Below are 14676 nucleotides of genomic sequence, written 5' to 3' on the forward strand. Positions count from 1 at the left end.
CCGCTTAATTATATGTGTGACCAGTATGTTTGTGTGCGACGAGAGCGCAGAGCTCAGCGGTATGGGAAAGGTTAAAGAAAGGGTGGGGAGGTGTGTGTGTGTGTGTGTGTGTGTGTGTGTTGGGGGTGGGTGGAGGAAGAAACAGAGGAGTGCTCAGAACAGACTGATGGAAACATAGTAATTGTTTGCAATTAGTAAAACAGAACTTACACCAGAAGCGATCTAACTTATCACTATTGTCGCCTTTATTTCTTTATGTATTTCTTTAAGGGAAATATGTCATATATTTCCTTTTTTCTCTCTCATTTTTCTGCAACAATGCAATAATTTATTGTCTTGGAAATCCTCTTATCGTTATGTCTTTTGTGGCGCTTTCCTTCTGAAGAGCCTTTGGTGTTGTGCTGACACCTGTTGGCTGGTTGTGGTATTACACCCGATGGTCAGCCTTTTGTCAATTATAAGTACACTGCAAACATGTACGTGTGTATGTGCGCGTGCGCGTTTCTGACCTGGGGACACTTGTGAGGTAGCTCAAGACGTTTTGGACCTCCTCCTCCTCCAGCTCGCTGAAAGCCGGGAATTCGGGGAAGACAATTATGGGGCTGCCGTTGGTCCCGCGGCCCCCTGGGGAGACAGAGGTCAGGAAAGAGACGACAGAGAGGTCAGCGTGACATGCAGGCGGTCTGCTGCTGGAGACATGATGATAGGAGGCTGGGATGGACTGACTCCGGACCGTTCTCGGAATTTAATCCCGTTAAAATTGAAAATAAGCGTTACCAGGATTACTGTGGCAAGATTATGTACTCGGTCCATTTGTGCCTCACCTTTGTGTCCCTGTGCTTATCTTCTCTATTAAATAAAAGTTGGAACTCCGTGGCCAAAACGCACGCACACACGTATGTTAACGAACTTGACCTTCTCCATTCGGTGGTCAGGTTGCAAACAACCATGTTCACGATGATGAATTATTCACGTGGCGTCACTTGGCAGCCATTACAGCCATGGTAACCCTCCACACAGCCCCAAGAGTGCGTTTCTCTGTGGATGTGTGGCTTTGTGAGTTTGAGATTGTCCGTCTTCAGAATGTAATCACAGTAGGCAACTCATCAGCTTTCTTGAGCAAAACGGTTTGCTTTTTTTTCTTCTTCTTGTAATTCATCAGCCAGTTTATCGGGTTTTCTTTTACTTCTGAAGCACAGAAAATCTATTATACACTTGAAATTTCTTTATGTTGAAAAACATAATGCCACTTTTAAGCCGGTTTAGTCAATAAAATGGGTACAGTTCTGGAATCTGCAGCAGAAATGTAGGTTACAGGCCAATGCAGAGAGAAATCACACCAACCTGGTAGGATAGCAAACTGTTTCTGGAGTTCAGAGCCAATTTCTGCTGCAAACAGGGAGCAATCATCCGTGTGCATGATGTCATCTACAGAAAAAGAGAGACAGAAAGACATGTATTGATTACCCAATATGATCATAACATCAAGTGAGACGATTCCTGGCCTTTTTGGCAAAAAGCTGTTGTAAACATGGAATTTAATGAATTGACAATAATGTTTGGTCAGCATGGGAGACACTGTGGACATGTAGTGAAAGTTATATTAGTTTAGACACATGTCATGGTATTCCAGTTGGTATTCCAGCATTTATGGAGGGGAAACCCAGCGGAGTGGAGAAAGCGAGACATGAACGGGGGGATGAAGTAAACAGCATTTGGATTTTCTCTTCTCTCTGGTCAAGCTGGATTACAGTAATCTCATTTAGCCCTCCGAGACATGTAAAGACCAAGAAAGATGGAGATAGTGGAAAAAGCCCCCCCCACCCCCACCCCCCTCCTCCCCCTCCTTCCCGGCCGGCCGCCAAGTGTGACCCCAGTGTGCCAAGCGCGAGGATTGTATTGTTAAATGTGTATGATCGTGCATCTGTGAACGAAAACTGAGAATTTCTACCGTCTCTGCCGTCCTTGCATGTATGACGGGGGCTCGTCACTATGAAATGTGTGTGTGTGTGTGTGTGTGTGCGTATAGACAAAGGCTGGCACCGTGGCTGGTGTGAGGGAAGCGTAGGGAGGTTTCCAAGCCGTATGGTGGGACTGGCAGGGAGCGTCATCGGCTCCCATCTGAATGCAAAGCAACCCGGAGAGGAGAACTCCACCCTCGTGCTCCACCTGATCTATTCACCTAAAGCCTCACGAGGCCAACGCCCTGTTGATGCTTTCATTCTTTTTAAGCACTCCACTCATTGTACTCTGTTCACTCGTTTAAAAACAGCGGCCACCAAAACACAACGGCAACACGCCGCAGACTCACTCAAGTAGGATTGGCCAATATTTCCCGATTAAACAGCCTCTGGAGCAAAAGTGTCGCCGATTTCCTCGTGGATCATTATGTCACGCTATTAATCTCCATGAGTGAAATCTTAACTTTTTACTATTCATTTTGTCCCCTAACTTATTACAATTAGTTAATAACAACCAGAGAATACATTATTAAATAGTGCATAATGTTTCCGTTGTGTAATAAAGCATCCAACTGAAAATATAAACAAATTTTGTAATAAAGACTTCATGTTTGTTGTTATTCATTGTACACGTACATCTAATGCATGTCAGTCTTAATGTATATGCTCCATGTATCGAGTTTGTCCAATTGAGGATTTTTTTTAACTAACAATAACTTAAGGCAAGCTAGCAGCTCATAAAATATGATTTAAGGAATATTGAACATTTTACAGATATATATCAAGCATTTCATCCTATTGAGAGACATTTTCAATCTAAACAATGTGAAATATGTGTTCTTCTGTCCATTTTACACTTGTATTTCTCACACATGTCCTAGAATTAAACAGAATTCATTAAACTGAATAAGTGAACATTGGTGGATAAAACTTAAGCGACGACGCGTGCGACCATAGAACTTCATGATTTGTTGTACTGCAGACGCTGCAGTGGGTCCATAGGTGAAGAAACCTGCCAGATTAAGAGCTCAGATCTGCAGTGAGGCTCTATGCGGTGGGTCAGCATGCAGTTGGCTAGACCGTGACTCACACGCCACACGGTGTGTTCACAGGATGTTTTCCTTTTTAATTCAGGACGAGTGAACAAGTAAATAACAAATTACATGCGGCTGTGGTCAGGAAGAAATCCATTATCTTGCGCATGGAACGTCAGTAAGTCACTCGCAAGGCTCCAGATTTTAGGGGGGGGGGGGGGATTACATTAAGATGACAGAGCAGTGAGTCAAGAGACATTCACACAGAGAGGAAAGCCCTCGGCCAATCGTGAGCATACATGTGGGAATCATATTGGGGAACGAGTCGAGGACAAAGAAGGAAAATGACATTTTGAAAGAACAAAGGAAGTGGGCGTGGGCGGTAGTTTCAGCTGTTTGGGGCGACGGCGCACATGCAGGTCAGTTGAATAGCCTCCAACACGCCGCAGAGCTTCCAGCCTGTAATTTACCCCAAAACCACAACTCTGCTACAATTACAGCCGAAACTGAGGGAGAAAATTAAAGCCCGTCGCGTTTCAGGACTTGCATCGCAAGACAAAGCCCAAAAGGAACCAAGAATCTGTGATCACCGGTTCTATGATGTCCGTGCGTGAAGCAAGTGTTCCGTCACATGCCACCGTGTGTGTTTCAGCCGTGTGGGCCAGCTGTCAGGTCAGGGTGTCAGGCAGTAAGCTCTGGCTAAAACCCAAAGTCTGAATCACTGCCAGACATGTGCGCCGACTTCCCGACTTCCATAATCTACGACGTGCGCATCTGCGAGAGAGACGCTCGCCCTCGCAGTATCGTATCAGATTAACAGCCACCCAGCAATTATGTCATTAATTAGCTTCAGTGTTCTCGTCCTTTCACCGTCTGTTTATACTTTCCAAACAGGTTTTGCTAAACCTATTCGGTCGTTTGGTTCCATCTGGTCATGCAATATTCAGATAAATGGTCAACGTGGCAGTTCATGCCTACAATATTACACTGGTTCAGACCAGTTTTAATTGAACAGAAATACATTTACAGACATTTATATTCTTGTTTTGAAGAGTTATGTTTGTAAATCGTCTCAGCGTATTCCGAAATTGAACACAGTTTTAAAAAGTGGAGTGAATATAATAGAAACATCAGTACTTTCATACATTAACAGTTATAATTTGCTTTGTCGCTTGCCATTTCAATGTAATGTGCCATTTCCTGAAGATTTCAGATGCATGTTTTTAAAGGAGTCAATACAGCGGGAGCAGCTGGAGAAGTTGTTTGCATCAACTTTGAAAACCAAATTTACTTCCACGGCAGCAGAAAAGCTGAGCAGCAAAGTTTTCATGCCTACTTATCCTCAACTCGGCTCAACTTTATTTTGAAATCACTTTAAAAACGACCACAATTGAACCAGATATAAGAAGTAAAAAGATGCGGTGCGATCAGTAAAAAAAAAAAAAAAAACAACAACAAAATATGATCAAATGGCAACAAATAAAACAGGAGCAGAGTCTGAAGCCGGGTCAAAAGCCAAGGAATAATCCTTGACCCATTTCCATGTCTTTTACAGATTAAATTTGAATAAAAACTGTAACAACAAACAAAAAAAACAAACCTCCAACCCTCTAAAATGTCTGGTAGCAACATACCATACCTTACTCAGCAAGGATAACCTACTGTAATAAATATATATATACATCATAAGGCAGTATGGCATGTAAAATAGAAAATGATCAGAAGTTGAGGAAGACGCTGAGGCCAAAACAAAGCCTTCAGGCTTCAGGAGTGAACGGTGCAGAGATATCAGACATTCAGGCGTCGGCAGCTTTTCACTGCTGCCGAAACTCTAAAACTCCCCGCTTTGTCCTCGTGGGGATGAATGAAATTAAACTATAGCGGCCAAGCTGCAAGTGAACCCTTTTACCCACAGAATAACACACACACACACACACACACACACACACACACACACACACACACACACACACACACACACACACACACACACACACACACACACACACACACACACACACACACACACACACACACACACACACACACACACACACACACAGAGACTGGAAGTGGGGCAATGCAGCCAAACACAAATAGTGATTATGGGGGGCCTAGAAAGAATGTCCCCCCCGCCTCCCTGCACCCTTCCCCCAGGCCCCGACACCCCTTCCCCACTTCATTCATCCTTTTTTTTAAGGGCTTAGCTGAAGGGCAAAATAATACGTAACCTAACAATCTTCACACACACACACACACAAACCCCCACTAATAAATATTGAACTTCTTCAGATCATGTTCGCTCTTTAAGTTCCAGTGATTTATCAAAAGCCGTGCGTAAGAATCGACATGTAGAATTCCAGCATGTAAATACACAGGGGGGGTTAAACACTGCAAAAAAAAGTAAATTAGACCGTTTGACACTCTCAAGTGTCCTGAACTGAATTCCTGTTTGTGTGTGAGAAAACAAACTAGAGGAGGAGGAGGAGCGAGAGGAGGGGAAGAAGGGAGTCGAGAAAAAAAAAAAGAAAAAAAAGGAAAGTGGAGGTGCTCTTGTCTCAATAAGATGAAATGCAGGGCAGGGTTTCTTTACACATGCCTACATATTTAATGTGTTGGCCCGGTGCTGGCCGATACTGTGGCTGGTGGAGGTGGTGGGGGATTGAAGACTGTAAAATACACAACCTCTACATTGTACACACCATGCAGTTACCTATGGACACGTGCACATCTAGTTTCCTGTGATTGTAAAGTGGCTGTTGCATAAATGCATTATTACCCGTCAGCCTGCTTCTGTTAGCGCAAAACGCTACCAAATTAGGGACGAACTAACTGAATAACGGAACCAGACGGGGTGAAGCATTTGACCATCATCAACGCTGACCTCTTGATCCCCTCTCACCTCCGTGTGGCATGTGTTTGTGTAGATTTGATCACCGCTAACACTGGTCTACAACGCTATTAGCAGGACGGGCTGCTATTCCTGAAACAAACTGAGGTAACGTCGGCGGCGGGAGGTGAAGGAGAGGCAGCGCCTCAGTTAGACGTGATAAAGACTCACTGTTCCGACTGTAGACCACGGACGCCCTGCCCCCTGACAGATGTGCAATCGCCCCCCCGTGCTCCCTTTGTTCCCCAAGTCATGTTCGTACAGGTTTTTCCCGACACTAAACGCACATCGTCAGTTCAAAGACGGCAGCCAGCTGTTCCCCGCTGGTTAATGGCCGCCCCGACCTGGGGACCGGTCAAAGGTCAGGGCCGCTGGAAGCTGCAGAGCCGCTTGCTGTGCACTTATACACACACACACACACACGTACTGTATGTACATGCCCAGCCTGGACCCTGGCTGAGGATTATGCAAACAAAAACAAACATAACACGGCTGGAGACGAGCGATGGAACAGAGAGGAGCCTTTCAACAGCCATTCATCAAAGCAAGCGTTAAAAGAATACTTTGGTGCATTTTTCATTTTCATTAAAACTACAGTGCTTATTTAATTTGATAAGTGCCTTTTGTTCCTTTGCCAGTAAAACTCATTAGATTAGAACTACGGTACTATACAAAGTCAACTTTGGACAAAAGCTGGACGGACGTATCCGGTGTTGGACGCAGCGAGACACTCGGTCTCTCATCTGTTGCGCTGGCATGCGCCAAATGCAAGGGACCGACTTGGAACGCAGACTGAAAGGCACTCGGCTTGGCGAGTCAATGAGTGTGTGTGTGTGTGTGTGTGTGTGTGTGTGTGTGTGTGTGTGTGTGTGTGGGCTGGCGAGGGTGTGGTGGAGGGTTAAAGGTATTAAATGTCAGCAGAGAGAGAGAGACGGCCAGTTGTGATCGCGCACGTGTGCGTTTGGAAGCGGAGAAGCGAAGATCGGCCAGCCACCCAGCAGCCGCGCGCCTCTGTGTGTGTGTGTATGTGTGTGTGTGTGTATGGGAATCCAGCGCTGTTATCTGGAATTATAGTCAGGGTTTACCAAAAGTCCCATCTGTCACTGCTGTGGGGCATATAACACACACACACACACACACACACACACACACACACACACACACACACACACACACACACACACACACACACACACACACACACACACACACACACACACACACACACACACACACACACACACACACACACACACACACACACACACACACTAAGTGGGTCACAGGGTCACCGTCAGCCAGAAGTATGCAGGCCTTGCCCATCCCCACACGTAGAGCTGGAGTTTATATGGATTAAGAAACATCGGCCGCCAAACAGGCATTAAAACAATTGTCGTTTTCTCGGCGATCTAATTGGCCTCATGTACTCAGACTGTCGTTGCTCTCAGAGGATTTGTCAGTCATTCATTCATAAAGCCAACGTCCTTTGCTTTAATTGTGCAGAACTAATGAGGTTATATTCCTTCCTCTCTCACAATAAAAACAAACGTTTATTCAAGCGTGTGCATTAGCAATGGTTAGTTTTAGTTACAGCCATCGCTAGAGACACTTTACATCTCAACAATCCAATTTTTGTTTCTCAGTTTGTGACTTTAACCGACAGTTTACGACAGTTGACAGCTTATTTCTTTTAAGCCGAGTCAGCTGATTTTGAACGCCCCCCCCCCCCCCCCCCCCCCCCCGATACCGACGTCTCGGAACAGGGAGCCCGAACGCGGCGTTCTCCGCCTCGGCCGTGGTTCGAACAGGCAGAACAATGGCTTCAGGCTGGCAGCGGGCCCTCGTCTACTGAATAGATGGTGGCATCATCATCATCATCATCATCATCATCATCTCGGCAAAACAACACGGCACTGTTACCAAGTCTGCGCTGCCGTCACAACACACACAGTCCCCCTCACGCTTTGCTCCCATTCAGCCACGTTGGAAAACAGTGTGACGCAAAAACTCACAATTCTGACGTCAAAAGATTTTTTCTTAACAGATTAATTAATCATCTTCAGAGAATTTGGACCAATACATGTCTGAAGTTGGTTATCCCCCCCCTTTCAAAATCTGCCCCCGCTGCCGCGTAGGAACCTGAGGATGAAGTGAGCGTGGGAATTTACAGAGCGAGGAACTCCCAAGCGCAGCGACAGCTGGCGGGCTATCTCTGCAGCAACCGGCCAAACTACCAAGCATGTCCTTGCAATCTTGTGGGTTTAAGTCCTCGTCCTCCTCCCTTCCTCCCTCTGCCATTAAAAGCAGAGAAAAACCGGACAGTAATAGCTCAGCCGGCAGATAAAACAGGGTCTCCTTTTCTTTTCTTTTTTTTTTGCTGCCTCTGGGCACAGTTACTAACTACAGGTTCCACTGCGGAGAACAAAAAACATGGAGACTAAGAAAGACGGCGCGGGGAGGGATAAAAAAAAAGGAAGTGACATATAAAGAGAGAATAACAGAGAGAATCCACTGGGACTGTTTTTACTCCCAGCTGCAGGGAAAAAGTGACACCTACTGTTACAAATTCCCTGTGAAGTATAATGTGTGTTGTGTTAAATTAGGGGTTTTCATCAGGCATTATTTTGGACAGCCCAGTCAGGTGGTGGGGTCCTCGCGTTACGTCCCGGGGGACGGAGTTTTTCTGGTGTAATAATAAGACGGTAGTGAACCCCTCGTTACGCCGTGAATGTGTTCGTGAAGAAAAAACCATTCATCGCGTGCATAGATTCATCGTATACGTTCATCGTGTATACATTCGTAGTGTATACATTCATCGTGTGTACATTCGTCGTGTATGCATTCAGCATTAATCTGCATTCTACGTTCATCGTTCATCCATCCTCGTTCATTCATTCATCGTTGTACTGCCAGCTGATTGAATTAAAAGAGATAAAGTCCACCCCGGTGTCCTTATCTGCTCTCTGACCGGAGTAGTCGTCGTGGATAAAGTGGTCCCAGCATCATCATCATCATTCCCAGGCGCATAATCGTCAATATTGGTCCTTCGAGCCGGATTACTTCACCCACGACGGCGCCATGGACACACAGAGAACGGCAGCACCCGAGAGTGAAGCTCCAGAGAGAGGGAGGCTACGACAGCTTCCAGCCCACCTGCTAGGCTATGAGGTCAGTCTACCACGGTCCCTTACACCTTATACTGCCCCCCAAAACGATGACAGCGGGAGCGTCAGCGCCCTACAGCTGCAGTCACTCAGCCTGCAAACCGAGTTTGCTGCTACGGATGACCAGCTACGTCCGGCGCTCGGGCCACCCCCCTGTCTCTCACCACCGGGAACAGTCGATAAGGTGAACCGATGGGACACAGTGCGGCACCCAGCTGATGTGCATGGTCTGTTGGACGAGCGCGTCGAGCCCTCATCGCCAACCTTCTCAGAGAAGAGCGACGACAGTGAGCACCTTACAGAAAGGAGCTTCGGCACTGGTCAAGATGGCCTCTCTCCAAGACGACAATTAACACCCAATAATTGGGCTGTCCCAGCAATCTCCCAAGTGAATAACAGTGCCCATCGTCAGCCACCATTATTCCTCCCACCGGGGCCGTCTACCCAGAGACAAGGTGACCTGCCACCAGCGACACGGCTCCTCACAACAACGGCAACAATGCACTCTCACACCACAGGAGCGAGGCAGGAAAGCTACATGCTAACTCCTTCCCTACCACAAACCGTGACCTCCGCACCATCGTTTGGAGCAGTCGCGAGGCCACCAGCGCATAACATGATCAGTGCAATTAATACACCTGCTAACGTCCAGACGATGACAGGGGGTGGTCCCCTTGGTCAGCAAACGCCAATCGTGTACCAACCTGTCTTCCAGTCAACGCAGCATATTCCATCACCAATGCAGACTATACATGGTGGCATATCGGCGGCGGCGCATCCTAATTATCCGTCTGTAACCCCTACATATGCACCATACCAGAATGCTCATCACCCAGTAGAGCCTGCATATCAACCTCAGACTGCTATAATGCCTTATCCTGCACCTCACCCACCTGCTGCAGTTGGAGCTCCCCAGCTGTTAGGTCAACAACCAACAGTCATGCATCCGCAGTTCACCTACCAATCTCCATACGTCCCAGCTGCTCCCCTGCCGACAGTGTATCCGCCTCCATCAGTCAGCGCTGCACCGCCAGTATATCAGCTGAGCTATTCCCAACCAACTGTGTATCAGCCCCAGCCTGCAGTATCGACTCAGCCGGTCTATCCTCTGGTGCATCAAACATCCACTCCAGCACCAAATGTTCAGTATGGTCATCAGCCCTCCTATATGGCACCACAAACACTGTATCCTGTCCAAGCCCCCAGGCAGCCAGTCCCAACACCGGAACTGCCAAAGTTGGTTCATGACAGTGAGAGAGAGTTTGCGGACCTGAAGATGGCGCTGGACTACTTACTCAATCCACACACCGAGCTGTCTGAACATTACAAGTACCGAGTACTTCTGGAGCACTTGATTTTGGATGAGGCCAGGCTGATAGCTCAGTCGTGCAGACATTATGCACAGCCCTACACCGCTGCCATGCAGGCCTTACAGAGACAGTACGGGCAGCCACATCAACTGGCTCAAAGTGAGATTGCCGCAATCCTGAACTCTCCTGAGGTCAGAGCCGGAGACTCTAAAGCCTTTCAGAGCTTCGCTCTTAGAGTTGACCTACTGGTGGGGATGCTGCTGTCACTGGAGGGGCCTAATGGCATGGAAGTGATGTCAACCGGTCATGTTGACCGGCTCCTCAGCAAGCTTCCCAAGTACTCGAGAGATGGCTTCGTGGAGCATCTACAAGCCCAAGGTCGTCTCAACACGAGCAGCCTGAATCCATACAACCTTCGTGACCTCTCCGACTGGCTCAGGGTGAAAGCGGAAGCTCAAAGACTATCCACTAAGATGGCACAGCGCTATCGTCCGGATGAAACTCACCCTCTCAAAAGAGATAAACCACCGCCTCCATCTAGGCCCCGGGCCCAGCCGGTCTCGGTCTATCACGGTACCGACAAGCCCAAACCTGACAACCGTCGACCTTCAGAGGTGCCTCGGTTGGAAGCCCACCAGCAGAAGCCGAACAGGATCTGTCTCTTCTGCAAGAGTAGTGAGCACTACTTATCACAGTGTTCAGTCATCATCCAGCGCTCACCAGAGGAGGTCGAGAAGTGGATAGCAGACGGCAGGCGTTGTCGCAACTGCGGCCGCACCAACCATGGACAGGAGGCCTGCACCTTGAAGAAAGCATGCAGTGAATGCCAGGAGATTCACCTGAGGGTTCTCCATCCGATTGCCAAGCCGGGCCCCCACGTCTATCTCATCACACCCAGGGACCGTACCGCAATCACAAACTCCAAGCAAGGTGGACGTGTGCTTCTCAAGGTCGTGCCAGTTATTATTAGCCATGGGAGCAAGTCACTTCAAACCTATGCAATCCTGGACGATGGTGCAGAACGCACGATAATACTACCAGCTGCTGCTCAACGATTGGAGCTCAAAGGTGAAACGGAGTCCCTAGATCTGCGGACCATCCGTCAAGATGTGGCTCACCTCAATGGTGAGTCAGTCGACGTGTATGTGGCTCCCCAGATGCAGCCTTCGGAACGACACCTGATTAAAGGTGCCTTCACAGCGGGTCGGCTCGCCCTGTCAGAGCAATCCTACCCTGTGTCCACACTACAAAGACGCTACCGCCACCTGAGGGGCCTCCGGCTGCAGACCTTCAGTAAGGTACAACCACTATTGCTGATTGGTGCAGATTGTACCCACCTGATCACAGCTCGAGAGCCAGTCAGGTTCGGGCCCAGAGGTGGACCAGCAGCAATTCGCACAGCTCTTGGTTGGGCACTTCAGGGTCCGGATGGTGCTGCGTCTTGTACAACCTCATGCTACTTCACCGCTCTCAAACCAGCACCAGATGACCTCTACCAACATGTTGAGCGTCTCTGGCAGCTTGATGTGCTTCCATTCCGAAGTGAACGCCTTGCAGTGAGGTCCCGCCTGGATAAAGAGGCCATCAACATCCTGGAAGCACGCACCGAGAGGGTGAAGGTCGGTGATACACTCTGTTACGCCACACCTCTGCTCCGCATCAAGGATGCCCCCCGACTCAAAGTCACTGCTGAAGCAGTTATGCCAATGCTCCGCAACACAGAGAGACGTCTGCTGAAAGACCCAGTTAAGGCTGAAGTGTATAAAGCACAGATCCAGAAGCTCATTGATGCAGAGTGTGTTACCAAGCTTGGACCAGATGAGGTGGATAAGTCCAGCGAGTCATGGTTCATACCCCATCACCTCGTCCATCATAACGGCAAGGATCGACTGGTCTTTGACTGTTCCTTCACCTACCACGGTCTCTCTCTCAACGAGCAACTCCTCCCAGGTCCAACCCTTGGACCATCGCTCATCGGCGTCCTCCTGCGATTCCGACAGTATGCAGTTGCCATCAGTGGGGACATCCGGGCGATGTTTCATCAGGTCCGTCTCCTACCCGAGGACAAGCCGCTACTAAGATTCGTCTGGAGGAATCTACAGAGGGAGGAAAAACCGGATATCTACCAATGGCAGGTACTGCCGTTCGGTACAACCTGTAGCCCATGCTGTGCAACGTTTGCGCTGCAGAGGCATGTCAGAGACAACTTGGAGGGAAATGAAGACATCTTGAAGTCCGTCGAGGAGGCTTTCTACGTAGACAACTGTCTTCAGAGCCTTTCGACACCAGAGTCAGCTAAGCTTCTCATCGACAAGATGCGGCATAGCCTAACCTTGGGAGGATTTGAGATCCGACAATGGGCGAGTAACTTCTCATCGGTTACATCTCATTTGCCCTCCACCGCAGTGTCAGAGACTACAGACCAGTGGCTAGCTGGTAAGTGCACTGACCCTCAGGAGCCGGTTCTGGGCCTACGATGGCACTGCCCAACGGATCACCTTGGCTACAAGCCCAGCCTGGTGGAGAGGGAGACTCCCACTATGCGCCATATCTACAAGGTGCTAGCCCGCCAATACGACCCTCTTGGGATCATCATTCCCTATACAACACGGGCCAAGGTTCTCGTCCAGAAGTTGTGGGCAAAGAAGAGGAGCTGGGACGACCCAAACCTCCCTCCTGACATTCTCGATGCCTGGTCCAGCTGGGAGAGAGAACGCCCCGAGCTGGAAAACATCTCCCTACCACGAACTTATGCACCGTTGCATGTTGCCACCGAAGACACAGACTATATCTTGCACATTTTCTGTGATGCTTCTGAACAGGCATATGGTTCAGTAGCCTACCTCACCATGAAGGGAGACGAAACAGTTCATGTCTCATTTGTTATGGCAAGGTCGAGGGTGGCCCCAAAGCGCCAGCAATCGATGCCAAGGTTAGAGCTCTGTGCAGCAGTGACAGGAGCCCAGCTGTCCTCCCTCATCCACCGTGAGCTCACCATAAACATCATTCAGACCTTCCTCTGGACTGACTCCACCACAGTCCTGACTTGGTTGACCTCAGAGTCCTGCAGGTTTAAGGTCTTTGTGGGGACGAGGGTCTCGGAAATCCAAGAGCTGACGGCCCTACACACCTGGCGGTATGTGGACTCAGCCAACAACCCGGCTGATGATCTCACCCGTGGCAAGACCTTGGCTGAACTGGCATCTCCAAGTCGGTGGATGCAAGGTCCACAATTCCTCTATGGTCCACCTGACGAATGGCCGAAACTTCCTGCCTTCACAGAGCCAGAAGATACTGCTGAACACAAGCAAAGTGTTTTCTGTGGTCTCACATCGACGAGTCCAGCATTGCGAACACCAGATGCTACACAGTTCAGCAGCTGGACAGATCTGGTCAATGCCACCCAGCAGCAGCTTCTTGACGGGGCGGCGGCTGACCCTTCTCTACCTCAGCCTGATCTCCATGAGGCTGTACCCCTCCTGCTAAAGGCCAGCCAAGCAGATTGCTTCCCAGAAGAGCTTAAATGTCTCAGGGCTGGTAAAGCAGTACCACCCAGCAGTAAGCTCAGTATGCTGTCACCAGAAATGGATTCGGCCATGGGTCTCATCCGTGTCGGCGGACGCCTTCGCCATCTTGACATCCCCAGCTCGACTGACATCCATCCCATAGTTCTCGATCCTGGGCACGCTGTGACAAGACTCCTCATCCAGGACGTGGACGCACGTCTGCTTCACCCAGGGCCTGATAGAGTCTTCGCGGAGATGAGACGTCAGTACTGGGTCCTGTCTGGAAGACAAGCTGTCAAGCGGCATCAGAGAACCTGTGCTGACTGCAGGAAGTGGAGAGGGAAGCCAGTAGTCCCAAGGATGGCAGACTTACCTCCGGCCCGGCTGCGGCTCCTCAAGCCTCCATTCTTCTCGACAGGGGTGGACTGCTTCGGGCCGTACAGTATCAAGATCGGGCGGCGCACCGAAAAACGATGGGGTGTCATCTTCAAATGTCTCACGACCCGATGCGTCCACTTGGATCTGCTGACAAGCCTCGACGTAGACGCCTTTCTCTTGGCGTTGAGGCGATTCATCGCTCGTAGAGGCACACCCTCCGAGATTCTCTCTGACCAGGGAACCAACTTTCGAGGCGCTGAGAGAGAACTGAGGGAGGCGTTCTCTGCAATGCATCCACAGTTGCGAGAAAGGCTTGATAAGCAGCAAGTCAAGTTTCGGTTCAATCCACCAGCAGCTCCCCACTTTGGTGGGGTCTGGGAGCGCGAAATACAATCAGTAAAGAAGGCGCTGCAGGTTGTTATCGGCACTCAAG

General features: G+C 49.1%; 1 protein-coding gene across 3 annotated transcripts in view; it reads right to left on the reverse strand.

Moving 5' to 3' along the window:
- The window catches only part of mcf2la (mcf.2 cell line derived transforming sequence-like a), a 35752-nt gene that overhangs the window by 17535 nt on the left and 3541 nt on the right, over nt 1-14676 (reverse strand). For all 3 annotated transcript variants that reach the window (XM_080519533.1, XM_080519534.1, XM_080519532.1), the window contains exons 2-3: nt 1345-1428; nt 510-624 (exon numbers count right to left, since the gene is read on the reverse strand). In XM_080519533.1, coding sequence (XP_080375659.1) covers nt 510-624; nt 1345-1428 — 199 coding nt within the window. The remainder of the gene's footprint in view (nt 1-509; nt 625-1344; nt 1429-14676) is intronic.

The sequence above is a fragment of the Blennius ocellaris genome, assembly GCF_963422515.1.
Source record: "Blennius ocellaris genome assembly, chromosome: 24".
Taxonomy (NCBI): Eukaryota; Metazoa; Chordata; class Actinopteri; order Blenniiformes; family Blenniidae; genus Blennius; species Blennius ocellaris.